Below are 16,627 nucleotides of genomic sequence, written 5' to 3'. Positions count from 1 at the left end.
ATACAAAACCTGTTGTTCTATCAACTTTCTAAGTTTGTAAGAACAATATTTAAAATGTGTTCCTATTTTTCAGCCTTTGGTCCAGATTGCTTGCTCTAAGAAGTTAAAAGGTATGGTGCTAATTATTGTCATTAAATGTAATTCACCACACTGTCTCCAGACAGTCATTAGTTTTAGGAGTGATTAAGAGGGACAAAGCCAAAATATGCGTCAAAAACAGGGACACCTGAGAGATATGCTGCTGTACCACGCGTTTTACTTTCCAACTGACAACACTTATTCCAACTGGAGCTACAATGGCACTCATAGCTCCCTGGGGAGAAAAACTTGTGTTGGGCTCGCCCACAACGCATTTTCGTTTCTATGGTAACAGTCTGTACGCAGCCTGCTTCTTGCGCAAAACGCATTTTCTATGAAAAGAGAAAGCGAGAAAAAAACACTGGAGTTTTTCGGTAAGAGTACTACCGGCCATGTTAAAGATGGTATTATGGTTTATGGACTTGCAACTGGCTTATAATAACAACTTTATATCCCACATTGTGAGGGGGTACTTTTTTTGCCTTGTAAATGTTAGCCTTTGTCGATGTATTAAAATATAAGGAAAACGCGCTTCACGAACTCGGTATTATGTATTATAATCGGAGGGCATACGTTTGATAACACGGTAACCTGTTAGTGTTACCGTGCTGTGTAGTAATCAATATCAACCCGTTTGAACAGCTGATTATAGTGCAATCTAAAAGTTAAATGGAAGAGTCCACGCGTCTTTCCACTCCTTTCAGTAGTTGACGACGGCTCCCTCCCATTTTTGTAATTTTACGTGCACAACTTAAAGCTAGACTGTCGCTTTGCAGGAAGTAATATACACATACATACCTAAGTAATGGCACGTGCATCCTGTGAGATCCCGAACTTCGTATTAGTGTAAATAACTTGCACTTTTCAACAGTCCAAAATTTTACTTTATAATGTTAGCCCCGTACTTCGTAGTAGTGTAAATAACTTGTACTTTCCAACAGTCCAAATTTTTACGTTATGTTAGCCCCGTACTTCGTAGAGCGTTTGATCTTTTGGTTAATCATTGAGGATTTCCTTCAGTTAGGGTTTAGATTCTAGTTACTGTTCCGAAAATGCATGTTGATGCAAAACATGTACTGTTAAATTTTAATAAATTAAAGTACTATTTAAGTGTGTTCCCGATTTGGGGTCTTTGAGTCCCCCCGTTATATTTTGGCTTTGCCATAAATAATCTTGAGTAAAGGGAATTTCATAGGTATATCCGTAATGAATGATCATTAGTTTATTTTACATTGATGTTAAAGTTTTCAAAGCATGCCAAATATACTTTGGGATGCCTTCTGGAAATGCATATGACAATAAACTGCATATTTTATTTTGTTTTACATTTGTTGACCGGGCTAGTCTGGCTGGATACATGTCCATTTTCAGCAGAGGCCCGAGGAGAAAAGCTCCACTAAATACTAAGTACATTACATAAAAAACCATTACTTCTAAGAAATAGCAAAATTTTAGAATTCAAAAAGACCCTCCAGAGGGAAGGATAATTTTAAAGAGAGACATATACACCATATGCAGTTCATTACATATTTGCATTACATATATGCAATTACTTATTAGCAATTTTACATAAATTATGCATAGTTAGAATTAGAAAAGTTAAAAGAGGGGAGGAAGAGACAAAAATAGATAAGAAATGTATATAGAAAAGGTTAATCAGGTGCACTGCAGGAACAAAGCCAATGGTTTAGGTAGAAAAGTTTAATTTTCTGTTTGAATAGAGGCAGGGATGTAGTCAAGGTAATGTCACTAGGTAAGAGATTCCAACTTCTACCTATAGTGTTAGTAAATAGAGAACCACCTGCTGTATTGCTTACCTTTATTGATTTTGTCATAATTCTACTAGAAGAGCCAGTGAGTTGAGATTGTTGTAAGGGATTAGAAGTTGAGAGATTATAGGGGTGTTGTCAGGAAGGTGTAGTATATTGTGGGCTATAGTGAGTTGAGGGATTATTAGGTAGTTTTGAAATTCGAGTCAGCCAAGTTGTTTTAGGTTTATACAATGGTGGGTCCTAAAGGGGTTACCAGTGGCGAAGCGAGCTATGTTGTTATAACAGGTTGCAAGTTTATTAAGATTGATTTTTTTAAGGTTTGTATAAATGGGGGAAGCATATAGGAGAGTAGATAGGAGATGAGATTGAGCAATTTTGGTTCTAGTTGCTGGGGTTAGAAAAGGTTTGATGCGATATAGGGATCCAATTTTTGTTAACAGTCTTGATGGTGTTGTTAATGTGCTGATCGAAGGAAAGATTATTGTCAATGGTTATACCTAAGAGTTTAGTGGTAGGATCAGGTGAGATGATGGTGCCATTGTTTGAAGAAATGGTAAAGTTTAAAGGAGGGGAGCGAGTGGTAGGGAGAAGAGGAGAAGTTTGTTTTTTTTGGCATTTAGTAGGAGAAACCATGTAGAAAACCAAGTTTCTACTGTGTTAAAGGTCTTTTGGGTCAATGAGGTCAGTTCAGTAGAGGAAGGGGCTGTGCAGATTAGGGTAGAATCATCTGCATATTGTATGCAGGTAGCTTGTGGGATAGCAGTCTGAAGGTCATTAATAAAGAGGGAGAACAGAAGTGGACCCAGAATGGAGCCCTGGGGAACTCCGATGGATATAGGCAAGAGAGATGAGATATGGTTTTCCCAAATTACTGCTTGTTGTCTGTTGCTAAGATAAGATTTAAACCAGCTAGTGGCCAGTTTATCGCAAGAGAGAGATTCAAGAATGTGAATTAAGAGTGAGTGGTTGACCATGTCGAAAGCTTTAGAGAGGTCAATGAAAAGAGCGGAAGAGAAAGTGTTGTTGTTTTGATTTTTGTTGATAGTATCTACAAAAGATAGAAGGGCAGTGGTGGTGCTATGGTGGGGTCTGAAACCATGCTGGCAGTTTGCTATTATGCTGTGAAGAGAGAGATAGTGTACAAGTTGTTGATGAATACATTTTTCCATGATCTTTGCTAGGGGGGAGAGAAGGGCAATTGGTCTAAAGTTGGAAAGGTCAAGGGAGTTTCCACCTTTATGCAGTGGGATAATATAGGATACTTTCCAGATATCAGGGATGGTTCCTTCTTGGATAGTTCTGTTGATAAGTAAGGATATAGGATATGCAATTTCTTTGGCAGCTTTCTGGAGGAACAGAGAGGGGAGCTTGTCAGCAGAAGGTGTACAGGGTTTCAGTTTGTGAATGAGTTTATAGATAAAAGAGGTAGATATAGGTTTTAGAGAGAAGTTAAAAGAGGAGGTGGTTATGTTAGTTGGTATATGAGAGTTGTTAGGGTTCATTTGTTTGGCTAAGGATTGAATAGTTTCAGAGAAAAAAGAGTTGAAGACATTTGCAGTCTGGAGTGGGGTATCTGGATCGGTATTTAGAGGGGAAGGAGTTTTAGCAGTCCCTGGGGAGAGAAGTCTATTTACTGAGGACCAGAACTGTTTGGAGTTGTTAATATGAGTTTCCTGAAGCTTACAGTAGAAATTTTTCTTGTCAGAGATTATTGATTTTTTTGCAGGATTTCTGAGCTGGCGGAAATTAACTAAATCAGGTTTTTGTCTATCAACCCTTCACGGTAATAACTGACATGGTGTCCCAGGCTGTGTCTTGCACGAACTACAGAACGAACTAACCCCCACCTAAACACACTGTTCAACCTCAGCCTCTCCATAGGCTACGTGCCCATAGAATGGCGCACAGCAACGATTATTCCTCTCCACAAAGGAGGGGCCACAACTGACCCTGGTAACTATCACCCCATAATTCTGACTAGCCTGGTCTGCAAGGCTATGGAGCGCATCATCATGGAACTCATTAACAAAGACATTGGGAACCTCCAAACACTTGACCCGACCCAGGTCGGCTTTGTTAAGGGCAGATCATGCCTACTAAACATGGTTGACTTCTTCGAGACAGTCACCAAGGCCATAGATGAGGGAAAGGTGGTTCACACAGCCTACCTTGACCTCGCCAAGGCTTTCGACACCATTCCCCACTTGGGTATTACAGAAAAACTCACCAGTTTGAACATAAACCCCCACGTCACGAGATGGGTTGCTAACTGGCTTACAGACAGAACTCACACTGTAAGAATAGTGGGCTCCAGGTCTGACTCTAAACCAGTCACAAGTGGTGTCCCGCAAGGCTCGGTCCTGGGACCCCTACTGTTCGGCATATACTTCTCAGAAGTACAAGCAAACACAGGAGGACTATGGCTAACCAAGTTCGCCGATGACTGCAAACTGGGAGCCATAATTGACTCTCCGGCTGACACAGACATCCTCCAAAAGGGCCTTACTGAGATGGACACCTGGTGTCAAAGTCATGGCCTCAAGCTAAATGCCAAAAAATGCATAGTCATCCCGTTTGGGAAAAACAAAACACCCATGAATTATCACATAGGTGGCAGCCCCCTTAATACAGAAGAGGTAATAAGAGATCTGGGGACCCAGGTAGATAGTAATCTTTCCTTTGACAATCATATCGCCAAAGTAGTTAGGAAATCCTTCTATGTGGCCCAACTAATTACTAAAGGGTTTGCATCTACAAATAAAGAGGTTATAGTGCCCTCTACTCATCACTCATTAGACCCATCATAGAGTACAATGCCCCATTTGGGATGTACCACACAAGACACTTCCAACAGCTGGAAAGACCACAGAAGTACCTCACCAAGAGGATTACTGGTCTCAAACATATGTCCTATGCAGGCTGACTGAAAAAACTCCGGTTGTACTCGGTGGCATATCGCTTACTCAGAGGTGATCTTTGCCTGACTTACAAAGCCATGTCCAACTCAGAATTGATGGACATGCTCCACCGAAAGAAATCCAAGTGACTGCGAGTCACGTGCTCTAGTGAGCTAAACCTCGCCACAACAATAAGTAGGACATGCTGGAGGGATAGATTCCTGTCACAGAGACTCCCCATGCTTTGGAACAAAATTCCAAATTACATCAGGCATAGACCCTCACTAACACTCTTCAAGAGAAACCTTGACGAGTGGACGGGTAACAGAAAATATACCCCTGCGATCACTTCATTGGCTCTGCTTGACAGAGGGTCAGTTACTTAATGGGGTGGCGAAAGCTGACACACTCTGGCTAGGCTTATAAATGCCCTCAGGCAGATAACCTAGTACCTACCTATGAACGTAGAACCTGTTTCGTATTTGTTTTGCACATTATGTCCCTGATTAATTTTGGCTTTTTCCCTTGCTGCTTTACATAAGATGTTAGAGGCACGGAACAAAAATCACTGCCATTCTGTTACCCTCAGCTTCTACAGTTGTTCATCTGTTTGTTAAAACGTATTCATTTACTGAAAACATGTAATGCTGAGTACTTTATCTGCATGCATACCTCTCAACTGTATAGATTTTTGCAGAATGTCCAGAGTTTTGGCTCATATTTTTGGCCTGTGCCTCTTTTTTTCCTGACAAATCACTGGGATGATCTCAGGATTGAAGTCACTAAATAATGACATACATTTGAGTTTCAGACTTCAAATCCTTCAGAAAATGTATATTAAAACAGATCCTGTTACTCTAGCAACTTTCTAAGTTTGTAAGAGCAAACAAAGTCTGGACAAACTTGACAAAATGAGGTACGTAGATTTATGTAAAATATGTCCCTATTTGTACCCCCATTTTGTCAAGCTTTGTCCAGATTCTTTTGCATTAACAGGTTGAGAGGCATGAAGGTTTGTTGTGAATGTTAAATTATGCAGGTTGATAACCTAAAAAGTGCTGCATTTTGTATAACAGGAGGCAAAAAAGTGTGAAGTGAAGTTTATGGCAGAACTCCTGTAAACGTTTATATCATTACAGGGTATAAACGTCTTTACACGTTTCCTGGTTTGTTGGAGTGTACAGTTATGTCAGAATACAGATGCTTTGCTCAGAGCTGGATCATGGTCAGATGGGGCACTAGGCAGGTTAATGGACCAACCCCCAAACATACCAGTATGACATTACTTGGCTGTTTCTCCTTAATTACTATTAAACACTGCTTAAACCTGCCAGTGTGCTTACTATTTTCTTTACTTTTACAAAAATCTGAGATTTGGAAGGATTGTAAGCAAAAACACTGACAGCTGTTTGAAAACAAAGCAAAATTGTATGACATTGTAAACAGACTTAGGTGCAGCAACAGTATAATTCTCTTCCCTTGAAACTCACATTTATTGAATGTGCATCTTGGAAACCATTAAACTACAAGAGGTACAGTGATTTATAGTTAAATAGCACATACTGAAGCACTAATTAATGGATTCCTGCATGATGCAAGGATTCAAAAAAACGTGTAATGCTGTTGCTAACAGCCTGGGAGAGCCCACTGGATGCAAGTTTCCATTTTTCAGGGGCAGTCCAGGACCACCATCTGGAGAAGTCAATTGCTCAGAGTCCTATAATAGACAAACGCATGCTGAGGTAATCAAATCCTGCACAAGAGGAAGCAGCTAATTAACAGTTAATAGCCTTACTTATCTGTCCTAATTGCCAGACTAACTAACATCATGCTGTCCAGTTTATTCACAAACACATATAAACACACTGTCAACAATCAGCAAAAACAGCAGGGAAACCAGCGATCATACACAAAGAATATGGGTCGTATAATGATGCTCCTGTTTACTAGAATTGATGATTAGTTTTTTTTTTGTTTAATGCCATAACTTCTCCGGGACGCAGGAATGAAGTGTTTATGTTCATGCGCGTATATACACACACGCACACACACATACACGCACACACACATACACGCACACACACACACACACACACACACACACACACACACACACACACACACACACACACACGTGACTATCGATTGCACCCCCTTATATGACCGTATTACACCTTTGATGTTTACTTATGATCAAGTGAATGAATGAACTTATACATAATAGCCTAGAAATATATTTCATCTCACTGATGTAAGAGCATAGCATGCAACCCATTGCAGCCCAATGCCTTCCCAACCTCTTAACTCAAGAATCGGAGACAAAGACCAAAATCAAGAACATATTTTAAACATTGCTCTTATATACTTTGAAAGTTGCTAGTGTAATAAGTTTGTTGTTAGCAAACATTTTCTGAAGGATGTGAAGTCTGAAATCCATACGTATGTTATTATTTAGGAACTGCAGTCTACAAGCCTTTACCAGAAAGCCACAAATTTTATGAAGAACAGAACAGCCCACAAATATAAGGAAAAATCAGAGACAGTTGAGAATTACAACCTCTTCAAACACACACACACAAAACCATCAACTATAGCCACTTGTATGACTGTATACCTTTGCATATAGGTTACCGTCTATATCCCGAAATCCCAGAAGCACAAAGATGAAAAGCCTGAGATGGCAATCGCAAAACAGGAAACACTGAACCATGTAAGTTTAAACAGTGCAAGTAAACACTTGCCCAAAACAACACGAACACTCGCAGCACCGTCTAAAAAAAAGCACCTTAGGTGGGGGGCTGCACCCCTCACACCACCACCCCATATGGGGGGCTTCGCTCCCACACCCCGCTAACAGCATATACCAAGTCTAGGATCGCACTATAGTGGAAAAGGGACATAATTCCCCATGTTGGGCAAGTGTTTACTTGCCCTGGTTAAACTTAGGTGATTTGGTGTTTCCTGTTTCGCGATTGTTGTCTCTGGATTTTCGTCTTCTTGCTTCTGGGATTTTGGGATATAGAAGGGGACCCATATATATGTATATAGTATATTACTATTATCGTGATCAGTATATGTATTTCACTCTTTGTGTTTTATTTGGTGTGTGGGGGTTTCTCCCCTTGTATATAATTACATACCACCTACTCTTTTTGTGGAGCATTTCTCCCCTCCAAAAATTATAAAATATTTAATCTGTTGCTGGTCTTTTCTCTATTTGTATATAATTACTCATCAACTACTGTTTAAATGTTTTAAAATCTGTTGTGATTTTCTCCCTGGGCGTCTGCTGAAAAATGGGCCATTGGCTCAGTCGGACTTTCATGGTTATCAAAGGACAAATAAAGTAAATGCATGAATGAATAAATACATAAATAATGGCCCAGAAATGGAGCTCATCTCACTGCTGTCAGAGCCATGCAGTACATCATGCTGCAACTCCCCTCTGCCCTCTCAAATTCTTAGGATCAGAGACCAAGACCAAAAATCAGCAACAGATTTTAAATACTTCTCTTCTGTACTTGTAAAGTTGCTAGAATAACAAGCAGTTTCTGAAGGATACAAAGTTTGAAATTCAAGTGCTTCTCATTATGTAGTAAACAATCACAATTTGCTAGAATGCCACATATCATATTTTACAAGGAACTGACCAAAATACATCCCATCTTCTTTGCTCAATAATTCTGGACCAAGCCAAAAGTAACGAGGATGGGGGAGACATCCCAGAAGGGACAAATATTTATTTATCTGTTTAACCAGGTAAAGCCAATGGGCAAATGTCCCTTTTCCAGGACAACCCAGGAGCATTGTCTAGTTAAGTGAATTTTTCAAAGTAACACAGTAGGCAAATGGAAATGAAAGGAATCAAACCATGCACTTTTGACTGCAGGAAGAAATCCATTAACAGCATAGAGCCTTAAGTGCAATTCCATTTCACTTAAAGTTAACAGAACAATAGATGCTGTATATCACGTTTTGTTCAACAGTTTGTGAGATGAGACAATATGAAATGGTCTCCTCAGTTTCAGGTAATAGGGCATGCATAATGTTGACTAATCAGTACAGATTGGGAATGTATGACTCAGTAGTAGGATAAAATAATAAGCATAGTTTGCCTGAATATGATAAAACAGGGTTTCTGTATTTTTATTATTGTCTTTTGACATTAGTTTCTTGAACTTTCTCCCCATTTGCAAATTAGTATTCTTTCTCTAAGTGACATTTTATGGTTACTCTGATTTTCTTGCTTTTTTTTTGTAGAACAAATGCATATTTTGTAGTATCTTAGATTTTGTACACCCCTTCCTTTTAGTTCTTTGCCAGTGCTTATCACCTTCCTAAATATGTGTATTTGTAATGTGTTTACTATTTGCAACAACATCCTTACATTTCACCCCTTATAGGGTATTTCTTTGACTTTTGGCATTATTGAAAATTACCTTTTATAATATTGCTTATGTACATAATAAAATATATAAATGTAACATGCAATAAGCTTTATTTTTTATAGTCCTTTTTTTTTTGTTTGCTCATGGAGTAGTATCATAACAAGATACATTAATATGAGTGTTTTAATGGAACATTTAGTTAGGTACACATGAATGGAATTTAATTCTTATGAAAATCGGATCTACATTTCCTGCTGGGTTTATTATCAAGAAAAATTATCTGAGCAGGCCAGAATCAGGTAGTGGAACTATATAAAAATGTTTTATTAAGCCAAATACAAGGTTTCAAGCATTTATCTACTTGGCTTCTGGGCTGCCTTGCTTTGTTGAAAAAAAATCCAGCACAGTACTTTTTCGCAAATGCTTGCACTTGTTTTATACCATATACTGGCTTTTTGACCTCCCAAAAGCTGAACACTGGCCATATAATAAGTTAGCAAATGCAGACACTGCTATTCCAATGTCGTAATTTCAGTGACTTACTGAGTATAAGTATATCTAAAAAAAGGAAAAGAAACTTCGATTACCTGACTAGTATGTGACTGTGTTACTACCTCAAATATCAAATACAAGCCCTATTGATAACTTAATTGTGATGTTAGTTTAGGCTAAATGCAGTTATTTCAGTGACCATGGGGAATATTAAAAAAAAAAAAAAAAAAGTTTTACAATGTTAAGCATTTCTAACTCCTTTTACACACCAGTGGCAGCAGCCAAGCAGATAAAGCTGGATCCTGGCCACATGGCAAGTAGCGAATGCAAATCCTGCTGTCGCTATGCCCTAGTTCAGTGTGTCAGAGTGTGTGTGTGTGTGTGTGTGTGTGTGTGTGTGTGTGTGTGTGTGTGTGTGTGTGTGTGTGTGTGTATATATGTATATATATAATGTGTGTTTATAAGAGACAAAAAAAACTGTGGTTACTCGACTAGTACTCTTGCCACCTTAAATACCAGCCCTTTTGGTAGCATAATTGTGATCATAGTTTAAGCTAACTTGCAGTTGTTTCAGAAACCGGGGGAGCATTAAAAAAAAATAGTCTTACTAGAATGTCTTATCTCATTTTGCACACCAGTGAAGCCAACCATTCAGATAAAACAACTCTCTGGAATCTGTGGTTGTCATAGTAACATTAGCTAGCAGTGATACCTATGCTAGAGGTGGGACTCTAGCTCCTGTCCTCAAGGAAATGCAACAGCAAAAATGTTATGAAGTTGTTTTAGGATTTTTAATACTATTTCTTGGCTCTTCCTTCCTGCATTTATCAGCACCCCCCAGCTAGCACTGGGGCCCTAGGCATTTGCCTAGATTTTGTAAAAGAAATAAAGGTCCAAAGACTGGATAAACGCTCGGTTTACACCTCAAGGCAATAGCAAAAAATAAAATAAAACAAACTGACCACGGCTGAATAAAGTCCAAATTCAAAATTCCGAGAAAATAGAGCTTTAATGAGAAAAACAAGTGTAAGTGCTTTCGCCATTCAACAACTAATCGCTTCTTCAGACTCATACACATACATCAAGGCAATGAATTTAAATCAAACCACATCCAATCAAAGAGCTGTTACTCTATGATGTCATACAAATTCATTAAAAACAGAGATATAAATGTATTAAAAACTTTTTGTTAAAAACATATTATATTAAAAAAACAGAAGTATAAACTGCTTCAATGTTTCAATGGTCTTGATTTCAAAAAGGGTTTCAAGGAAACTGCACTGTTTAACCCTGGGGGCTTATCTGCCTGAAGTTGCAGAATCCATTGTTGTTCTGCCTCTTCCACTTTATTCTTAATATCCCCTCCTCTGTTATTTTTATTAATGATTTCTACCACCATAAACTTAAAAACATGCTGTGGATTCTCTGCTTGTACATGTTTAGCCAGAGCACTGGTATCTTTTTTATTAGCTATATCTCAAATGGATATTACTTCTCTATTCACAGTAATACCAAATAACTGGGGTATTGAGAGAATACGTGATATACTGAATGCTAAGCAGGCATATAATAATACTAAAATTAATTTGATCTGTGAATTACTTGACATTATACTAGATAATAATGTCTTTACATTTAATGAGAAATTCTATTTACAGAAAGATGGCGTAGCTATGGGCACAGCATGTGCAAATAGCTATGCTAACCTAGTACTAGTAGCATGGGAGAGTGAATTTCTGTTACATAATATGTTTGTGGAAAATATTTTATGGTATACACGTTTTGTAGATGATGTTTTTTTGTTATGGGGTGGCACAACTGATGAATTACAATGTTTGACTGACTATCTACATAGCACCACATAATTTCTTAGATTTACTTATCAATGCTCACATGAATTGATTGAATTCTTAGATGTTTCTGTTACGAAGTCACAGTTTAAAAAGATTGCCACGAGTATGTACAGGAAGCCTAGTCATAGAAATAGCATCCTACATAAAGCAAGTATGCATCCAGAGCATGTACATAGAAATGTCATAAAAGGACAATTTATGAGAGTCAGTCGCTTACATAATACTAATGAAGGCTTAAATAACACAGTATCAGTTTTAAAAAAAGAATTTAAAGATAGAGGTTACAGCAACAGGGACATTGACAGTAGTATTAAGAATATGAATGAGAAACGAGACAATAGATGTAAACCATTGTTCTCAGAAGTAACTGAAGAAGAAAATATTATATATAGTGGCAATAATATGAAAATTAGGTTTCCAGTAACTTACTCTAGTGACATTAGGGGAGTCTGCAGTATTTTTGAAAAGAACTGGAATATTCTGCACTCAGTTCCAGAGTTACACAATGTTTTGGAAGATAAACCTAAATTTTCTTTTATAAACAAGAAATCTTTAAAAAGACAGCTCTGTTACAAATCAAGCACTTCAAAACAGCCTATATCATCACAAAGAATAGGAACTTTTCCTTGTAGAAACTGCATGGCTTGTAATTATGTGTATAACAAACCTGTTTTCCAACACCCTACTTTAACTTTCACCATTGAGATTAATTTTTATGCAGATTGCAAAACACACAAATTACTTTATTTTAGTTTCTGCATTAAATGCTCTGCATTTTATACAGGCAAAAGTAATAGATGCCTTAAAGAACGCGTGCTTGAGCACCTAAGAGATAGATATAGCTAATAAAAAAGATACCAGTGCTCTGGCTAAACATGTACAAGCAGAGAATCCACAGCATGTTTTTAAGTTTATGGTGGTAGAAATCATTAATAAAAATAACAGAGGAGGGGATATTAAGAATAAAGTGGAAGAGGCAGAACAAAAATGGATTCTGCAACTTCAGGCAGCTAAGCCCCCCGGGTTAAACAGTGCAGTTTCCTTGAAACCCTTTTTGAAATCAAGACCACTGAAACATTGAAGCAGTTTATACTTCTGTTTTTTAATATAATATGTTTTTAACAAAAAGTTTTTAATACATTTATATCTCTGTTTTAATGAATTTGTATGACATCATAGAGTAACATCTGTTTGGATGTGTTTTGATTTAAATTCATTGTCTTGATGTATGTGTATGAGTCTGAAGAAGCGATTAGTTGTTGAATCGCGAAAGCGCTTACTCTTGTTTTTCTCATTAAAGCTCTATTTTCTCAGAATTTTGAATTTGGACTTTATTCAGCCGTGGTCAGTTTGTTTTATTTTATTTTTTGCATTTGCCTAGATTGCCTTATGCTAGATCCGTCCCTAGCTTTACTTGTGGCGTTGGTTATTTATGTTGGAGAGAGGATACCCATGCACTAATTAATTAGTATACCATCACCCATGTTTTGATTGCTTTGATTTCACTACCTGAGATCATAAATGCTTTAACCCCCAGCACCATTATACATCATAATTGCTATTCAAGGAGGCCTTTTGTCTTTATCATCCAGTCTGTGTCCTGCATTTTTCTTTAATGGGATCAGTAGCTGTTCCAGGAGCACAGTATAAGACTTCTTTTATTCATTTCTTTGCTTTTTCACGGTCCAATTCTCTGGAATATGTTACCTGCCTGATTGGGGGGTCCCAAATTAGCATTTTTAAAACCTTTGTGAAAACACATCCCTTTGAAATTGTATACACTCGAGATTGTTCTGCCTTTTAAGTGTGTTATATTTATCCTGTTAAATCCTACATGATGTGCATATATCTTATTTTAGTGTACATTCGTTTTTCTTTTGTATGTTATGTGTTAATTTTCATTCTTTTGTAGCAGTGTTTAGGTATAAACATGTTCATAAACTGAACTTGAAAGTATAGGTGAGAATAAAATGCTGCTATTTGAGGAAACGTGGGGAAAATATTGATGATAATAGAGGTGAGGAGTGTAAAACTCTCCTGCAGGAGGAAAAAATGGAGTAGAATGGTGCTGAGAGGATCACTATCTAGCAATCCTTTGTGGGATAGAGAAGTTGAGAGGTGGCTGAAATGCTGAAGCTACCAAGCTCACAGAATTATAGAAGATAGTTAAGGGGGATTTTAACAGGTTGAACTTACTTGAGTGGCTGTGGGGAAATTCTGGGCACAAGGACAGTGAAGTAGTGGGAGTCAGGAACAGGGTAAATTTTACTTTTTGACTAGATCGGTGAACTAATTCACATACAACAATTGATACTGCCTTTTTTGAAAGATAATTTTAATCAGTTGTTCCTATTGTGAAAATGACCCCAAACATGGGGATCTGTAGAAGAAGATGTTTTGCTGGTTGTGGAGGGAGCAAGAGTGACATCTCCATTATGTTGAAATTGGAGCATATTCAAGGTATAATGTATGTTTTTCCTTCATGGAACTTGAACTTGTGCAGCACAGTTTTTGTATTGCTTATGTGCAGTGCAACTTTCTGAGTTCTTAAAGTTTGCCAGTTTATTTTTTAAAAAACAGCCGAAGACCTTTACATTTACTCTTCCGTAGAAAACAGGTTATTCATGCCTTGTTACTACCCAATACCACTGTTAGGGCAGACTAGGCTGCAAGATGAAGATGCAGCAGACAGGAGTGAAAGCAAAACTGAAGTGTGATCAAGGGAATACCGTTTCCTTTTTCTTTCTTTTATTTTTTTAATTAATATTTTGTTCATTTATTCAACACTCCCAGCTTTGGCTATGTATGTATTTATTTAAGACAAAACAAGATCAAGGGAGTTAAATTTAGGACTACAAGCTTATTCTGAGTGCTAAAGTGCTAGACTGTTGAACAGCGTCTGAAACTGCAAGTTTCTGCACAACAAGGTACAAACTAGGATTCACAAGTGAACTGGATAGACCCACAGTATGGTACATTTCAAGCTGTTTTGTGTGTTTTTGGATATAAATAAATAATGATTTACTCTGAGTCAGTTGATAGTGGTTTGAGCAAGTGATTATCAGTTTAAACAGGATTGATCAGTTCTGTATTCACTGAAATTACAAAATGTGTTATTGTAAATATTGATTGCATTAAATATGATAATTTGGGAGTTTTTCTCTCTAGGCTTCTGCTGAAAAAGGGCACCTGTGCTCAGTTTGATTTTCCTGGTAAACAAATGTCAATAAAGACTATTATTTATTTATTTATTTGTTTGTTTGATTGTAACAGCTTAGCTATTCTTTAGGTTGTACTTGTTTTGCAATTGGGAACAGCACTAAAAGTGCAAGTTAGTCATGCCAGAAGAAAATCTGCTGTGATAGTAAGTAATGGTAACTCTGGGACAACTGAACATACAAGTGTTGAACTGTAAGAGACCAGATTTACGAAATGGTAAAAAACAAGACTGCAGAGACTTGTGGATTAAATAGGTAACAAGTCAAGGAGGCACGCAGGAAAGAAAGGCTATTAGGTGTTACACTGAGCAGCATACATCTCAACTGTCCCTTATTTTGACTCAAATTTCAGCTCTGTCCCGTTTTATCCCACTAAAATGTATGACTTTTGTAGAAAAGGAGGTGAATTACGCGTAATAAATAATGACAATAATTAGAGTTACTACTTTTACTTCAGAAATTGTATATCCGTTCACATTCTTTTATTCTGTCAATGTCTCAAGTTAATAGTATTAATATTTTGTGTCCCTAATTGCACCTTATTATATCTGGAGGTGTCCCTGATTCTGTTCAGATTTGTCCCTGATTCATTGAGAACTGTGCTGTACAGGAAAGACGAGGTGGAAGTTAGATCAACGCAAATAGTGACCGTAACACTAGCTAGAAAGTTGTGTGCACTTAGGTCTCTCTGCTTATGACATTTTTTCTATTGCTCATTTATGTATTTCCTCCCTTCCTTTCTTCTGGTAATTCTGATTAAGTTAAAGAAAACACTGACGTTGAGCAAATTCTTTAATAATAACAGCAAAGCTTTCGGGACTAAACCCTTCTTCAATACTACACATTTCAAAAATCAAAACAGTTAAATTTAAATAGGAGCCAAAACCATCACATGATCGCAGCCAGCCAACCATGCGGTGGAAGCAATTAAATGACAAAATTGGAATAAATAATTAAAAAAACAGTACATAAAATCCAAACTTTAAAATTTAGTATATTGTGATTAAGTTCAAAGAATCCCTTGTCAGTGGCGACCCGAGGAGAAAAGTTCCAGTATGAACTTAAAGTCTGAGTAAGGACTGCATCCTTACTGGTTAATAAAAGATAGATATAAATCTTGCATACAATGTAGTAAGAAGAAATACCATATAAAATTAAATGTTCATCCTATTGATCGCTGCTGCAGTAGCCTTAGCTATATGGGTTAAATCCTGCTGCATATAATAGCCAGCTGCTTTGAAAGCTTTAGGGCATCTTCCACATTCCCAACCCATCAGTCAGCTTGAGCTGAACTGACTAAAAAGACAGATTGGGTGCAAAGTCCTTCTTGCAACTGAAGAGTACGCTCCCCTGAGACTTTTATAAAGATAGACGGTTGGCTTGTACTGTTCCTTTGCTGGGCAGATAAGATTCCTTTGGGGAAAAAAACTTCCATTTAAAAATAAATGTTTTTTGTTTAAATAAAACTTTCCTGTCCAGAAAAAATATTTTAAAGCTAGAAGTTTTTGTTTTAACAGACCATCATGAGAATTTAGTGTACTTTTAAATGCAAACACTTTTGTTTCTATGTCAGTTTAACATTTGTTTAAAGTAATTGAAAACCATTTTTTTCTATTGAGAAATTGTTTATTTTACTTTGTGGGGCTGGCAACCTGTTATAAATTGCTTTTACTGTGTTTTATGTGAAAAAAAAGTTATTTTTCAAGACTTTTAATTTTAATGGCCTTTGTTGCTTGTTTTTCCTGGGAAAGAGGCACCATTTTTGCCTTGACCATAGAACTAACTGTCAAGTCCCACTTTCCGTCCTTCTTCCAGCCACAAAAAGAAAAAGTTAAGCTAATAGCCTTCGCTACCACAGCAGGCTAGTAGTTTGTCTCAGCTGCAGGTGGGTAACTCAGCTGTGGTAATTAGATGTACCTCAGACCATTC

General features: G+C 37.4%; 1 protein-coding gene across 1 annotated transcript in view; it reads left to right on the top strand.

The window, feature by feature from the left end:
- The first annotated feature begins 347 nt into the window (after positions 1-347).
- CCDC57 (coiled-coil domain containing 57) overlaps positions 348-16,627 on the top strand; it is a 3,049,962-nt gene continuing 3,033,682 nt past the window's right edge. The window contains exon 1 of the mRNA XM_044069731.1: positions 348-452. Coding sequence (XP_043925666.1) covers positions 413-452 — 40 coding nt within the window. The 5' untranslated portion in view covers positions 348-412. The remainder of the gene's footprint in view (positions 453-16,627) is intronic.

Source organism: Protopterus annectens, chromosome 4.part0, assembly GCF_019279795.1.
Source record: "Protopterus annectens isolate FY-2018-M chromosome 4.part0, PAN1.0, whole genome shotgun sequence".
Taxonomy (NCBI): Eukaryota; Metazoa; Chordata; order Ceratodontiformes; family Protopteridae; genus Protopterus; species Protopterus annectens.
Note: the sequence above shows the minus strand (reverse complement) of the source record. Positions and strands in the feature narration are given on the sequence as shown.